Here is a 16089-nt window from a genome sequence, read left to right as displayed (position 1 = left end):
TTTGCAACTTTAATTTTTACTGCAAAACAAACGATCGATCATGAATTAATTGATCGATTTTACATAAAGTTAATTTACGATTTTATATACAGAAATAATAAGTTATGACAATATTTGAAAATAGAATCTATAGAATAATATTAGAATATCTTTGGTTTAATAAGAATAACAAAAAATATAAAAGTTATGCAAGATCACTTTCATCAGTGAATTGGTATTTTCATGGTGTTGTTTGTTCTCTTAATACAAAGTTTAGTGGGAAGCTAGACCACAAAGCTTTTGATTTATTAGATTATCATATTCAGAGAGAATCTTCATTAGGAGTAGCAAAGTTAAATAGATGTTCATTGTTTGATCATCATCATTTGACAAAACTTCATTATAATGGCTGTGGATTTAAAAGTATTAAGAAACAATCACTTCAGTTGATTACACCAAAGCTTAGAGCACTTACATGTGATCATACGGAACTCGGCTTCCTATTGGAATGTGGTATGTCATCATTGGAGCAATTGAAATGTCTAGTTACAATGGGTTTCGATGACACAACTAAACAGCTTAGAGGTCAGATCGGAATGTTGGCATCGACTCTGAAAGCTGTCAGTTTCCAAATTAATATGAAGCTCTACTATGAATTACAACTGTTGATTATCCATTTTTTGTCTGAACGTTTCGAGCACCTGACATCAATAGAGTTGATCGAAACATCTGGTAATGTCCTCCTTTGCAACCTCTATCGAAATTCAAAGATGGTGTTTGATCGACTGCTCAAATTCAAGTCATTGCAACACTTGGTAATAGAGTTCCAAATTGATAAAGATAAAGATAATTGGGACGATGAAGGTGTAAAGTCATATGAATTTCAATCGGATCTGCTCTGCTATCTAATGAATCAATCATCATTGAAGAGTTTCCACCATAATCGATTCTTAGGTTCTTCAATTGAAGAGTATCTATTACAAGAGTCATCATCGATTGAATATCTCAGCTTGGATTTACATCAAGGTTTCAGTGAAGTGACAAGAAACAACATAAAAAAGTTGAGCCTCGTTGCAGTAAGTGATCAAGATATGCATAAGCTGGCAATGGTTAAATATCTTAAAGTACATCCAAAGTATCCAAATAGTCTTGCTGGAATCACACAGTTTCTCAACAGACAACAACAACTTCAAAAACAATATGGATTTCCAGCAGATAGAGTACTAAAGTGTGAAGTCAACATAGGTCAAGTTAATATTGAACCAGAGTTTCTAGAAGCACTCAAGAATAACACGACTCTCAAACGATTATATCTTTCTATAAAAGAAGACGACTATATTGTAGATTTAGATGATTTAAAAGTTATCGATAGCATCATTCAAAGTCATCCAACCATTAGGAATAAAGATACTTGGTTCATTACTAAACAAAAACTAAAAGACAGAGGACAAGTGTACAACCAAATAGTAAACTAATAACAAATACTATAAATAAATACAAGAAAAGTGAATGTATATATCTTATCTTTATTAATTAATATGAAGAATGATTATAATTAATTAATAATTGTGGAAAAAAAAACAAAAAAAATTAATGTCTTTTTTTTAATATCTAAACAAATACAAAAAAAAAAAGATCTTTATTTAAACAGATAATTGAAAGTTTATAGCTTAGAAACTATATCCACACTCTATTTTAGGACAACAATCTGGATAGGGTGCATCTTCATCAATTGAAATAACTTTACAACCTTCTTCGAGTTTCCTCTCTTTACAATAAACTTTTTTGTATCCTCCCATTTGTTGTTCTCTTAACCCTTGACATCTAGCTCTGACCATATTTAAATGAATAAAGAAAAAGAGAAAACATAGTACTACTATCAATAATTTAGACTTTGAAATGTTATAATTCATTTTTTGAAACAACAACAATAATATAATGATAAATAAACTCTTTCATTCTAATTCTTTATATATATTTCAAAATTAAAAATAGATAGAAATAAAAAATAATCAAAAAAATAATAATAAGATTTTGATCAAATATCACCACCTTTTTATGGATTAAAAAAATTTGTGTATATGTGCTAATACATCTTACAAAAAAAAAAAAAAAGATTACATAAAAAAATATGATCGATCAATCCAACTCAACAAAAAAGGAAAATCAATATTGTTAAAGAATTATAACATTATTATTATTGTTAGTTTTATTTATTTATTTATTATTTAATAGTTTATAAGTTGAATGACACTAAAGAAGCACCACAGAATTGTCTGTCTACCTTTTGAACATCAGAACCGATTTCAGCCCATTGAGCAGATTCAATAGAATATCTGTACAATCTACCTTCACCAATATGATATATGTAACCTTCGGATGCCGAGAATCTGTGGTGATGCATTGCACGTGCCTGTGTAAATGTCTTGGGTGATTTACCGACTTGACCAGCAAGCTCACGTGTCACAACATTGAATCTCTCCAATCTTGTGTTGTTCAATTGGATGTAGATATTGCCGGCACCATCATTAGCACCCAACACTGACGATTGGAGGAACAGGTGACTGTTGTTGTAGATCTCCACTTTCTTGGTGTTCAAGTCGATGTAGTATGCACGTGACTCTCCTCTTGGCAAGGTGATGAAATGGTTGTTGTGGACGAGCGACAAACAATGGAATTGGCTGTAGTCATAGAATTGAACGAACGATTCGAATGTCTTGCTACGTATGTTGAAACGATCGACCTTGGTCATGTTCATGATGTGGAATGAACCGTTGAGAATGTAGATATGATCCTTGCCGTCGTAGCACACCGATAGATTGTAACCACCGTCACAGCCAGCTGTAATATCGTGAATTGTGAATGACTTGGTCTTGGCATTGAATACACAATACTTCTTTGGATTATTTCTACCACCGAAGCAATAAACCTCCTCACCAACCGAACACAACGAGTTGTTTGTACAATAGAAATCGTAATCCACCTTGAAAGATTGGACAAAGCTTATGTCCTTATTGGAAACATCAAACAAGTGTGCTTCCTTACCTTGTGCAGCCGATAGAATGTATACTTTAGAGTTTGCAGATGGTGCTGGAACTGGAGCTGGTGTTACAGCTGGAACTGGTGTTGGTTGTGGCGCTGGAGTTGAATGTGGAGTTGGTTGTGGAGCTGGAGCTGAGTGTGGAGTTGGTTGTTGAGCTGGATAGTTTGAACTTGGTGGCATTGGGAATCCACCTGGCATACCCATTGGTGGCATTCCCATTGGTGGCATTCCCATACCTGGCATTCCCATTGGTGGCATACCCATTCCCATACCACCCATGTTCATGTTCATGTTCATTCCCATACCACCTTGTAACCATTGATCCATAGATCCCAACATATTGTTCATTGAACCCATCATGTTGTTCATGGCACCGAATGGATCTGTCATTGATTGCTGGAGGAATTTAAATTGTTGAACAAGAGTACGAAGGATTTCCAACATCATCTTATCCATATTGCAAGTCTTTAAGAACTCCTCTGTGATATTCAAAAAGTGTTCGCAAGTGTGTCCGTGATGATCCATACAACAGGTAGAACAAACAGGTTTATTACAATTGAAACAGTAGTACTCCAATACTTCATTATGAGTAGAACAATGAGTTTCTTGATTATTTTCCATTCTTTAGACTATAATAAAATAATAACTAACGTTATAATAAAAATAACAAATATAACAAATAATAATTAATAATTAATGAATGATGGATGATAAAGAGTTAAACAAGTGTTTAAATAAATAAAGAAGATCGTTTTAATGATTTTTTATTGATTTACAAAATGAGATATTTAAAGTAAAACATCTCTAGATTTTGCGATAAAAAATTAAAAATTTACTTTTCTTTGATACCATACACAAACAACAAAACCAGGATCTTCACATTGAAGTGGGAATTGTCAGGCATCACACGTCAGAAAATCAAAGATTTTTAAAAAATCATTAATTTTCTAATTTTCATAATCCCAGATTTACATCATCATATTTTTTTTAAATGAAAACGAAAACCAAATTTAGAAACTGATCAGCCACACACACTTTATGACGTTGAATGTTCAATTTGGTTTCGTTTCGAGTCGAGTCACAGCGTGAAACTTTAAAGAGATGATGGATGATGATTAAATTTGTTATTTATTTATTATTTTAATAATTTAAAGTAATGACTTGTTTGTGTCGTTTCGTACTGGTACATTCAGTTACTTTACCATCACTGTTGATTGTAGCAATACCATTATCACATACACCAGATACATCATATGCGCTTGCCTAATTATTATAATTATTTGTTTTTTAATGAAAGTAAATGATAAAATGATATTAGTTAGTTAGTTGGTTTGTTTATTTCATTACTATGCACTAATCACACTTACATGTTCGACGGTGTCAGATACTAAAGGAACATGATATTCAATACCATCGGTAAATATATCGATTGATACATTAACAATATTTATAGCTCTACCGATATTCTCAACGTTAAATGTTTGAGAGGTATAGATTTGACCGGCAGAGTTATTCATAAATGTACCACCAACAAACTTCAAAGGGTATTGGCTAGAAAAGTATAGACCACCTGCTTCTATCCCTGCATAGTTATTAAAAACAGTTGTATTCAACAGGAATATTGGCATATTTTCGTAAACATACTATTATGATAGTTGTTGTTTTAAAATTGATTAGAACAATGAGTTATAACCACAACTACTTTGTTTTGTTAATTAATTATTATTACTTACAAAAGCACCACCATATGTACCTGCATAATTGTTGTGAACGTAGGAGTTATAAACGATACACGACGAATTCGATTTGTCACCCTGATAGTAAAAGTAGATTGCACCACCTTCTTGAGCAGCCCAGTTATTGTTGATTGTAGAGTTCAGTATCTCTAGATCACCTTGACTTGCAATGGCACCTCCAGACGATGTACCGTTGTTGTCTGTGATTATAGAGTTCTCAATGACAAGCGATTGCTTCGAGAAGATAGCTCCACCGAATGTGCCGGAGTTATCGGTGAATTGCGACGACGATATCTCGAGACTAGCAGTCGAGTAGACAGCACCACCGTAGCCAGTCGATCGCTGACCTGTGAACATCGAGTTACTGATTGACGCCGGACCCATCAAGTAGAGTGCACCACCACCGAATCCACTGTTAGTGTTGTTTGTGAACGTAGAGCTATCGATGAATATATTGTTGATGTCGAGCGTCGTGTAGAGTACACCTCCCAGACCCTGAGCAGAGTTGCCTGTAAACGTGCAGTTCGACATGACAACGTTCTGCGCCGATATGACACCGGCATTCTGAGTGGCTTTGTTATTGGTGAACACCGAGTTACTTATGAATACAGCGTTGGAGTCACCGAACGATCGGATGACACCACCCTGTTGCGCTTCGAGACCGGTGAAACTGCAGTCGGTCACATGCAAATCGATGTAGGTTAAAAAGATGAAACCACCGGCGCCAAGCGAACGAATACCATTGGCATGCACATTCTCCAGCTTGACAAGCGCATTGATTTCCACCGGTGCCAAAATCGATAGAATACCACCGTACTGAGTATTTGGTTTACCGACTTGATTGAATACCAAATTATCAAAGATAATCGTTGTGTTTTGTTTTGTAAGTTCAATTATTAAAAATTGTTTCTGTACAGAGCAAAGATTCAGATATCAAAAGTTAAAAAAACAGAAAGTTAGTTTCTTATACAATTAATACAACTTTGACAGAGAAATAATATTAATAAGATATTTACATTACATGTGAATTCAGCTACACCAAGATATGAATAGAATACGTGTAGATTAGATTGTGGGAAGTCTTTGACTATACCTAAACACTCGGTATATTTTCTGGCTGGTAGTGCAACATAGGTTGTAACAATATTTGGATTTTGCTTAACTATCTCTGCTTCGAATGCAAGACATTGTGATATTGTAGGACAGTAACTAAATAAATAGTTTGTTAATATAAAGATATTTAATATAAATAATGTTATGTATTTACTTACCCTGTATTGTCGGTAACGTTTGCACATGTAAATGGTTGATTCTGTGGTGATACAATACATGTGAATACACTATTGACTTGTCGATCGTACTTTAATGGTATTTCTTCTAAAGAGAGGTAGTCAACATCGATCTCTGTTGCATTTACACTATTGGTGGTGACATCAGAGCAAAATAAATAAAATAGTATAATTACTGCAAAAGATATGATAGAATATTTCATTATTATTATTAAGTTTTATTATTATTCATTCATTGTAATTTTTTAATAATAAACCGAAATGATTCTATTTATATTTATTCGGATTCATAATTAAGATTCAATTAAAATATCATATTGATTTATTTATCTTGATAAATATCACTAAAAAGATCATGATAGGAAGATAAAAAAATAAAAGTTGCAAAAAAGATCTTAAACACCGCACTCCATGGAATCTGATTTTTTATAATTTCATGTATGAAATAGGAGTGAACCAGGAAAAAATAAAGATCTTTATTTTTTATTTCCCAAGATCTTTATTTTTTATTTCCCAAGATAAGATATCATTTTAATATCATATAGTTAAATAGAATAAGTTCTATTTAAAAATTTGATTTAGAATTAAATGGTTTTTTGCAAATAAGTTCTCTATTAAAGTGTCTGTCAATAATTTTTTTCAAAATAATATTCAAATCACTTCAAAATTTGAATATTGTTTGAGTTCTTATTCTATTAAGATTATAAAAGAATTTGTGTTTAAAACTATATTTAGTATTTAAATTCAATAAAAATTTTAAGAAATTAAGAAAAACCTTTTATAAAAAAATAAATAAATAAAAAATTCATTCTTTTTATATTTATATTTGCTGTTCTATCATTACTTTTAGAAATATCTTGAAACACCAAAGATGATGATTTTTTATAACATTTTACACTTTTTACCAATAATACTATTTAGTAATTTTTTTATCAGTTAGTAATTTATTATAATATTTATCTGAAAAGTAGTGCTCTGGTGACTGATCAAAAACTTTTTTATTTACTAAAAAATTACTTTGATTTTATAACTGACAAAACAACACATAAAACGAATCACAAAAAATAAGTTTTCAAAAATTTTAGGAAGTGACAATCAATTTCGGTTGGTCGCAAAAATCATTTTTGGTGTTTTTGACGAAAAAAACTGAAAAGTTTGTGTGGAATGTCCTCATTTTGCAACATATTTTTTTATTTATTTATTTAATTAAATTTTATTTTTTTTGATTGGTTATTGAAAAAGAATCAATTGATTTCCCTTTTCATTTTTTATATCTACCAATCAATCTTTTATTTACATAATAAATCTATATATTTTTATTTTCAAATCTGTTTGTTTTGTTACTTTTTTTTTATTTTTTTTTATTTTTGTTCCACTACATCATATAGAATTACAAAAATCTAATCTAATCAACATTGGACCACTAGTCTTCTATAAATTACTTTCCATCAAAAAATAATTTCTTTTTTTATTTTTTTTTTGTAACAAACCAAACTTTTCATATTATTCTTTTTTTTGTAATATTACAATATATCATTACGACTATTTATCTATAGCTTATTGTAAATTAAATTTTATTCTTATTCAAAAAATATTTTATTTATTTGCAAAGAATGGTTAAAATTGTAAATGGATCAATTGTCGATTCTCAAAGTTGGATGGAATCGTTTTCTCAAAAAAATGTAAAACCCATCGAATCCAAATCTCTCAATGAAAGAATAGTAAAAACATTAGAGTTGGAAGCAAAGGTCTATGGAATGAGTCTTAAATTGAAATATTTATTGGCTGTTTCTTTGTCTTCAATGATTCTCTTTGGTTCAATAGGACTACTAAGTTTATTGCTGATAGTATATCTCGGTACCATATTTAGTAGTCATTTAGAGAATCAAAATGAAAATAATGAAAATAATAGTAATAATAGCAATATCGAATCTTTAGCTAATGACATTCAACAGAGTCAACAACAACAATCACAACAACAACAAATTCCACCAACACAAAAGATAATTAATGAAGAACAACCAACTACACCACCATACCACATTATGCATTCACCAAAGAATTTAAGACGTTCAACCCCTCATATTGTTACATTTGTAAGTTCCATTTACATTCCACAAGATTTATTAAATTAGATATACTAACCTTATTGATTGATTGATTGATTGGTTCAGTCACCAAATTCTGGTAGAAGACTTGGCACATCTCTAGATAACATTGCAACTTTAACCAACATTAAACAACAATAATAACAAACACCAATAATATAAATTTATATTTATTATATAAATGTTATTAATATTATTAACTTGTAACATTAATAACATGAACACTATATATATATTAACCCCCGACCAAATAAAATAATACAAATTGTTCATATTAAAATATCTGTTTCATTTAATTTAAATTTAATGATTGTTGACTTTTTAAATATAAACAGTTATTATTTATTTATTTTTAAATGATTTATTTTTTAATGTGTTTTGATCATAAAATCAAAACTACAAATTTTTTTTTTTTAATTTTGTGTGTTTGAAGTTAGTCATATGATTTTATTTGTTAACATGTCTACACTATTATATATAACTAACAATATAGGATAATATTAACACCACATATCCAATAGTCAGGATAACTTTAAATGGTTAAAGCTGTCTGTTTTATCTTAATAATATTATAAGATGGATGGATATATAGTTAGATAGATAGATAGATATATGATGATGTTGTTGTTGTTGTTGATGTGTTGTTTAATGTGTTTTTGGGTCACTTAAAGTTTGTATACTGATATAAACAAGTTGGATTCAAACAAATAAACAAATAATGATCAACATACTGTTATAAAATTGTATTCTATCTATTCTTTGTTCATGTAGTTGTTATTTCTTTTCTACCTTCAACCTAGTTCTACTTGTACTTCTAATTCAGTTTCATACTTTCAAATATATTGATGTTGAATCAACAACAAACAACATAAATCAATCATATCCTATTTTATTTATTAACTATAGATTTACTTAATTACTTTTTTCTTTTACTACTACTTTTGTTATTATTATTTCTATAAAATCATATCATTTCGTTATTTATATATCTATTAATAAGTAATATATCAAGTAATGATAAAATTAATTGTATATATTGTTGTAATAGTAAATTTCGTTGGATTGGTGAATTGTGGAGCCGATAAATGTACACCTTATAAATGTCAAGGATTATATAGAGACTGTGGCAAGCCAGGACAGATTTGTTCCGAAGGATTATATTGTAACACTGGTGATAGCACACCCGTCTGTTATTCCAGGGTCGAGGAGTTCAATGGTTGCACTAGCAACATACAATGCAAGAAGGGAACCGTTTGTGTAACAAAACACTACGATAGATATTGTAAAGAAATAGGTTTTAAAGGGTAACTATAGTTAATTTATAATAATAATAAACATTGTCGTTCAAACAATCATCATTTATATTAATACTATTATAATCGATGATTATTTTTTTAGATATGGTGAAGAATGTTATTTACCTGAAGAATGTTCGACTGGTTTAGATTGTATGAATAATACATGTGATCATACACCGCAGATGTGTACAACTTATTCATGTCCATACGGCAAGTTCTGTAGTCAAAAGAAAGTTTGTACCCCTTTGATTACCGATGGTGATGAATGCGATCCACTAGAACCTCACTGCTATCCAGGATCGATCTGCAGCGGTGGTTTCAACGACACCATTTGTAGACCTGCCTACTCAAGATCAGAAGGTGATCCATGTAATAATGATATATCTTGTGATATCGGTAAAGGTTTGGGTGTAAGTTATATAAACATAAAACAAAAAAGAAAACAAAACAAAAAATACAATATAAAGTTGATTAACCATTCTTTATTTAATTATAATATAGTGTAAGAATGGAATATGTACAAAGTATAAACCACATGTCGATAGTAATAAGGTGTATTGTCTGGATGATACGGTCTGCTTTATTGGCATTGAGAAATGTATTTGTAATAATGTAACACAGTTTGAAGGAAAATGTCAACAGGTCACCAAGATTGGATTGAATTGTTCACAGGCCTATCATGCTTACTATGCATGTTTGATGACCAACCAGTGTATTATGGATATTCAAAATCCTTATAGTCCGAGATCATGTCAGACCCAGCACTGTACTCAAGAACTGTGTGACTACCAGAGTAAATGCATGATACCAGAGTACAGTTGTGAACGATACCTTAAAGATCCACAATGTGCACCAACAGCCAACAGCTCGCCATCGCTCATCGATCAGCTATCATCACCGACACTACTTTTATTGAATCTACTACTATTGTTATCATTACCATCAATATATTAATCTAAACAATAAACAACTCAAAATTTATTACATTTTTATCTTTGATGCATCATTTGGATTAATTAAAAGTAAAAATAAATCTTGAACAAGTTTAAAGACTAATAGTATGTATACTTTTAAATATAGCTATGTAATTTTAATTTTTTATTCTTTTTGTGTGTTTGAGATAGACTCAAAATTTCTTATTCAATAACCAACTACCACACTTAAAGAAAATAAATATGATAATAATGAATATAATCTTATTGATACCTTCTTTATATTGAAATTGGTAGAAGGTCCATCCAATAAAAATAAAGAAGAATAAAATTACAAGATCGTACAAAATTTCGTAATAATAGAGTTTTGGTTTCTTCTTGGTCAATGATGCTTTAATCTTTTTATCTTTGCTAAACACCATTGCTTCAAGAGTGCAGCCTTCGGTTCGGTTTTCAAGAAGCCATTCTACGATATGCAAATGTCCGTTTTTTGAAGATAGATCAAGTGCGTTCGTTGTAAATCCTTCAGTTCTGTTATGATGAAGAAACTCGACCAGATTAAGATGTCCTTTGGCAGCAGCACCATCAAATGCTTCATGTGAACAACCTTCTATACGATTAATATGAAGAAACTCGACAAGATCAAGGTGTCCATTAGATGCAGCTCCATTCATCGCAATTATTGAACATCCTTCAAATCTATGATTATGTAAAAATTCAACAATTTTAAGGTGTCCATTGGTAGAGGCATCATCCATTGCAACGCTCGAGCAACCTTCTGTTCTATTATAGTGGAGCCATTCAACAATTCTAAGGTGTCCATTTTTAGCAGCACCATTCATTGCTAATACTGTAGCTCCTTCATCTCGAAAGTGATTGAGCCATTCAATAATTTCGAGGTGTCCGTTTGATGCAGCTAAATCCATTGCCTTGGTTGTTCCATTATAATTCATTTGATGTAATTGTTTCAAAAGATCTAAATGACCACATTCAGCAGCTGTGTCTATTAAGAAAATATTGTCTTCTGGATATTCATCTCTATCTTTATTCTCTTTTCTGAGGTATTTTACCAAATCGATGTGATTTCCACGAACAGCTTGATCAAACATAAAATTACCAGCTCTATCTTGTGGTCTATGTTCAGCCAACCATTCTATCAAATCTATTCTCCCAACTCTTGCAGCAGAGTCGAATGCCTTTGTTACAACCTGTTGACTACTGATTTTATTCAAAAGAAAGGCCATTACACCGATATTATGTGAGAATGGCGATACTATGAATGCAGGTCGGTAATCAACATGAAATCCTTGTTTATCGAGTTCTCTTGATTTTGCTACGAGTATAATGTCAAAGTATCTTAGAATGTCTAATCTATTATATTTGGATGCATAGTATAAAAGATCTTTGGGTTTAATCTTTTGTTTTGTTTTTGCACCCAAAATTATCTCTGGATTGATACCGATTTCTTCGATTAGATACCTTAGAATCACGAAGGAGTTTGGATGTGATGATTTGATTGTATTAACCAGGGTTCGATACATTTTATCTTTTTGAAAAATGAAATATCGATACTGTTTCATCAGATCAAGATAACCATTGCCTGCCATTACCTGTGGTTTTTTAACCATTTCACACCATCTATATACTCTGCAACTATATGATTTACACTGACATCTTAATAAACTAAATATTAATTTATTTAATACAATATTATTGAATAATGATAAAAATAATGATTTATCCATTTTATTTGAAAAAAAATTGCAAGATCACTTTTTATTTGACTTTCTTTTGTTTGATTTGCAAAAAAAAAAAGTAATGGATTTGTTAAATTAAATTTATTTTTTATTTATCATTTTGAAATTAACCAAACAAAAAAAAAGGCTCTTTATTGTGCACAGCATTTTGGTCTGATTGCAGAAACCCCTTTTTCCTGCAATTTTTGATTTATTTTTAATATGGGTTTGGTATTAAAAATAAATCAAAAATTGAAAAAAATAATAAAATCGCAGAAACCCCCTTTTTCTTCCTCCACAATAACTATTCTTTAAAATGACGCGCTTTGCAACTCCAACATTAAAAGCAGGAAACTATGTTTGAGAAACTTCGAGAGGCAATCGAGGCCAAATCTAATATGAGCAAGCCAACAACCTTTTCTTCTATACCATGGCAAGGAAAGCTATGATTTGTTTATGAAACAATTAAAACCATTAGTAGATGTAATAAATAAATGGGTAAAAGAAAAGAAGATTGTTGTGGGTGGACATACGTACAAAGTTGACATAGTCTTTGTCAATGATTACAAGTGTTTCACTGAGTTGCAAGGTCTAGAGGAAGTGTTCAATCCAAAGGTGTTTTTTTAAATGCATGTGGTGTTTCTGTAATATGGATGACATCGAATTGTTTGTGACAAATTAACAAGGGGCAATCGACATTTGGAGTCTCTTAAGAGACTACAGTTCAAATGTAGAGGTTGGCGATGTCAAGTTCAAACTTGAACCTCAAGGTAGTAAGATAGTTGGTCACGAACATATGATGCCAGTCTTTTCACCGAAAGCATTGAAGGATATTGGTGGAGAAGTCAATGGTAAGCTATATGGCCAAGTGCAACCTCCTGTTTTCGAATGTGATTCAAAGATACAGTATCCTTGCTTTCTGCATGTGTTCATTGCCCTGTCAAACAGATGTTTAAGAATACGGTGTTGTGTTCAACCACAGACAGTAAACTTCGGCGTCTTAGTTTATCAAATCAGGATAAGGCCACTCTCCACGAAAAGTTCATTGCCAAATCCCAAACTATGTTTGGAAATGTACAAACTTCAACACTTGAACCTGCACCTGCAAAGCATGGAAGACCAAGAAAATTACTACATCTACACCACCTTCTCTATCAGTTACTCTTGCTCTAAATGCTACACCTGTACCAAACTCTTCTTCAAATGTTTCAGACCTGCTTAAGTTCCAACACTACTCAACCTATGGTAGCTAAACAAAAAAGAGTTAGAACATCTACACATGCATTACCTGCCAATTTACAAACAAAATTGCCAAATGTTACTTACAATGATGATTGTACTGATACTATACCACATGAAAATCAATGCTCATCTAACCAAGTTAGAAAATTATACATCTTATGGTAATAATTCAACAAGTTCATTTTCAAAAAATTCTACCAATAAACGTAAACGATAATTGACTTTTAATACAATCTATCACTTTTTGGTATTTATTTATTTGATTTATTGGATTCCACATATTTTGCAATAGAATTAAAAGAGAAAGAAGGATTTCTAGTCAATCCTGAAAAGCTTATCATCACATATTAGTAGACAAGAAGTTCAGAGATTACCTTCGATTCGAATGGGAAAGAGCATTATCGATTCCGAGCAATGCCGTTAGGTCTGTCTTCAGCCCCCAGAGTATTTACAGAGTTATTGAAACCGGTAATCGCGTCACTAAGAAGAAAAGGTATAAAAATAATTATTTATCTCGACGACATGTTAATAATTGGAAACTCGCCTATTCAGTGTATGGAAGCTGCACATCAACTCCAACAATTATTAACTGAGTTAGGTTTTGTTATAAAACTATATCAAAAAATCAAACGTTACATATATATATATATTTAACAATTTTATCTTTATATGTTATAAATAACTTTTGTTAGGCTGTTCACTCATGTTATTTCATTTTATAGGTTTGGTTTTTGTTTTGATAATATGAAATTACACCCTTGAGTTCAAGCGATAGTTCACAGAGTATGAAAATTCTTCATATTACTCTTTTCAAAGCAAGAGTTATCATCAGATGATACATCTTATCTATTATTAAATTAACAGACCATTTATAACAATTATGAACTCGTGACAACCAGAGTAAATGCATGATACCAGAGTACAGGTGTGAACGATACCTTAACGACCCAATGTGCACCAACTGCCAACAAATAGCCATCGCTTATCGATCAGCTTCTATCACCACCGACACTACTTTTATTCAATCTACTACTATTGTTATCAATACCAACAATATATTAATCTAAATAATTAACAGACAACAACACAAAAAAAATGCAACTTTGTTGCAACATTTGGAATAAAGTATAAAATTTATAAAGTTTAAAGACTAATAGCTATTGGTGATTTAAATAATTTATTTTATAATATTCTTTGTATGAATGAAATAGACTCAAAGTTTCAAATGCATTAGCCAACATTCACATTTATATAAAATATAGAGAGCTACTGGAATGAATAAAAAATTAAAGATTTTACCTTTAGAATAAAATTGGTAGATGGTCCATGCTAAAAGAATAACGAACATTTGAAGTAAAAAAATGTACAAAAAATCGATAATAATAATTATTGGTTTTTTCTTGGTCAATGATGCTTTAATCTTTTTATCTTTGCTAAACACCAATGCTCTAATAGTGCAGCCTTCGGTTCGGTTTTCAAGAATCCATTCCACCACGTGCAAATGTCCGTTATTTGAAGATAGATCAAGTGCTGTCGTTGTAAATCCTTCAGTTCTGTTGTGATGATGAAACTCGACTAGATTAAGATGTCCTTTGGCAGCACCATCAAATGCTTCATGTGAACAACCTTCTGTACGATTAATATGAAGAAACTGGACTATACCAAGGTGTCCATTAGTTGCGGCATCATCCATTGCATAGCTCAAACAGCCTTCTGTTCTATTATAGTGGAGCCATTCAACCAGATCCTTGTGTCCATTCTTAGCAGCACCATTCATTGCTAATACTGTAGCTCCTTCATCTCGAAAGTGGTGAAGCCATTCAATAATTTCGAGGTGTCCGTTTGATGCAGCTAAATCCATTGCCTTTGTTGTTCCATTATAATTCATTTGATGTAATTGTTTCAAAAGATCGAAATGACCACATTCAGCAGCTGTGTCTATTAAGAAAATGTTGTCTTCTGGATATTCATCTCTATCTTTATTCTCTTTTCTGAGGTATTTTACCAAATCGATGTGATTTCCACGAACCGCTTGATCAAACATAAAATTGCCAACTCTATCTTGTGGTCTATGTTTAGCCAACCATTCAATCATATCTATTCTCCCAACTCTTGCAGCAGAGTCGAATGCCTTTGTCACAAGAGGATGATTACTGATTTTATCCAACAGAAATGCCATTATATCGATATTATGTGAGAATGGCGATACTATGAATGCATCTTCGTAAGTAACTAAATATCCCTTTCGATTGAGGTCAATTCGATTTTTTTGGAGTACACTGTCGAAATATTTTAAAATCTCTAATCTATCATATCTCGATGCATAGTATAAAAGATCTTTGGGTGTATATTTTGCTCTGGTGTTTTCACCCAAAAGTATCTCCAAATCGATACCGATTTCTTCGATTAGATACTTTAGAATTGGTAAGGAGTTTGGATGTGATGATTTGGTGGTATTGACTAGAGTTCGATACATTGGATCCTTTTTAAAAAAGTTAAAAATTAAACCTCTGATACTACTATGATATCTATGTCTACACTGTTTCAACAGATCAAGATAACCATTTCCTGCCAAAACATGTGGTTTTTTAATCATAACACTCCAACTATAAACTTTACAACTAGATGATTTACACTGACATCTTAATAAACTAAATATTAATTTATTTAATACAATATTATTGAATAATGATAAAAATAATGATTTATCCATTTTATTTGAAAAC

At 31.3% G+C, this 16089-nt stretch overlaps 9 protein-coding genes across 9 annotated transcripts; 4 read left to right on the top strand and 5 right to left on the bottom strand.

Moving 5' to 3' along the window:
• Positions 1 to 104: 104 nt before the first annotated feature.
• On the top strand, positions 105 to 1454 carry PPL_02764 (uncharacterized protein; the record flags this gene model as incomplete). The annotated part of the gene is made up of 2 exons (XM_020573742.1): positions 105 to 230; positions 306 to 1454. 2 exons carry the CDS (start codon positions 105 to 107, stop codon positions 1452 to 1454), a joined length of 1275 nt encoding a protein of 424 aa, XP_020435814.1.
• A 195-nt stretch (positions 1455 to 1649) lies between these two features.
• On the bottom strand, positions 1650 to 1817 carry PPL_02763 (uncharacterized protein; the record flags this gene model as incomplete). Its single annotated transcript, XM_020573741.1, has 1 exon — positions 1650 to 1817. The coding sequence occupies one exon, from the start codon at positions 1815 to 1817 to the stop codon at positions 1650 to 1652; it is 168 nt and encodes a 55-aa protein (XP_020435813.1).
• A 398-nt stretch (positions 1818 to 2215) lies between these two features.
• PPL_02762 (uncharacterized protein) lies at positions 2216 to 3643 on the bottom strand (the record flags this gene model as incomplete). The annotated part of the gene is made up of 1 exon (XM_020573740.1): positions 2216 to 3643. One exon carries the CDS (start codon positions 3641 to 3643, stop codon positions 2216 to 2218), a length of 1428 nt encoding a protein of 475 aa, XP_020435812.1.
• A 519-nt stretch (positions 3644 to 4162) lies between these two features.
• Positions 4163 to 6250, bottom strand: PPL_02761 (uncharacterized protein; the record flags this gene model as incomplete). Its single annotated transcript, XM_020573739.1, has 5 exons — positions 4163 to 4285; positions 4390 to 4665; positions 4756 to 5667; positions 5775 to 5967; positions 6030 to 6250. 5 exons carry the CDS (start codon positions 6248 to 6250, stop codon positions 4163 to 4165), a joined length of 1725 nt encoding a protein of 574 aa, XP_020435811.1.
• A 1410-nt stretch (positions 6251 to 7660) lies between these two features.
• On the top strand, positions 7661 to 8296 carry PPL_02760 (uncharacterized protein; the record flags this gene model as incomplete). Its single annotated transcript, XM_020573738.1, has 2 exons — positions 7661 to 8143; positions 8222 to 8296. 2 exons carry the CDS (start codon positions 7661 to 7663, stop codon positions 8294 to 8296), a joined length of 558 nt encoding a protein of 185 aa, XP_020435810.1.
• Positions 8297 to 9169: 873 nt separating this feature from the next.
• Positions 9170 to 10412, top strand: PPL_02759 (uncharacterized protein; the record flags this gene model as incomplete). The annotated part of the gene is made up of 5 exons (XM_020573737.1): positions 9170 to 9459; positions 9554 to 9863; positions 9955 to 10065; positions 10194 to 10219; positions 10292 to 10412. 5 exons carry the CDS (start codon positions 9170 to 9172, stop codon positions 10410 to 10412), a joined length of 858 nt encoding a protein of 285 aa, XP_020435809.1.
• A 167-nt stretch (positions 10413 to 10579) lies between these two features.
• PPL_02758 (uncharacterized protein) lies at positions 10580 to 12130 on the bottom strand (the record flags this gene model as incomplete). Its single annotated transcript, XM_020573736.1, has 3 exons — positions 10580 to 10612; positions 10721 to 11751; positions 12052 to 12130. 3 exons carry the CDS (start codon positions 12128 to 12130, stop codon positions 10580 to 10582), a joined length of 1143 nt encoding a protein of 380 aa, XP_020435808.1.
• Positions 12131 to 12615: 485 nt separating this feature from the next.
• PPL_02757 (uncharacterized protein) lies at positions 12616 to 14125 on the top strand (the record flags this gene model as incomplete). Its single annotated transcript, XM_020573735.1, has 4 exons — positions 12616 to 12640; positions 12808 to 13011; positions 13715 to 13916; positions 14086 to 14125. 4 exons carry the CDS (start codon positions 12616 to 12618, stop codon positions 14123 to 14125), a joined length of 471 nt encoding a protein of 156 aa, XP_020435807.1.
• A 451-nt stretch (positions 14126 to 14576) lies between these two features.
• Positions 14577 to 16076, bottom strand: PPL_02756 (uncharacterized protein; the record flags this gene model as incomplete). Its single annotated transcript, XM_020573734.1, has 1 exon — positions 14577 to 16076. The coding sequence occupies one exon, from the start codon at positions 16074 to 16076 to the stop codon at positions 14577 to 14579; it is 1500 nt and encodes a 499-aa protein (XP_020435806.1).
• Between the last annotated feature and the right edge of the window lie 13 nt (positions 16077 to 16089).

The sequence above is a fragment of the Heterostelium album genome (genome assembly GCF_000004825.1).
Source record: "Heterostelium album PN500 unplaced genomic scaffold PPL_scaffold3, whole genome shotgun sequence".
Taxonomy (NCBI): domain Eukaryota; phylum Evosea; class Eumycetozoa; order Acytosteliales; family Acytosteliaceae; genus Heterostelium; species Heterostelium album.
This window is presented reverse-complemented; position numbering and strand designations above follow the sequence as displayed.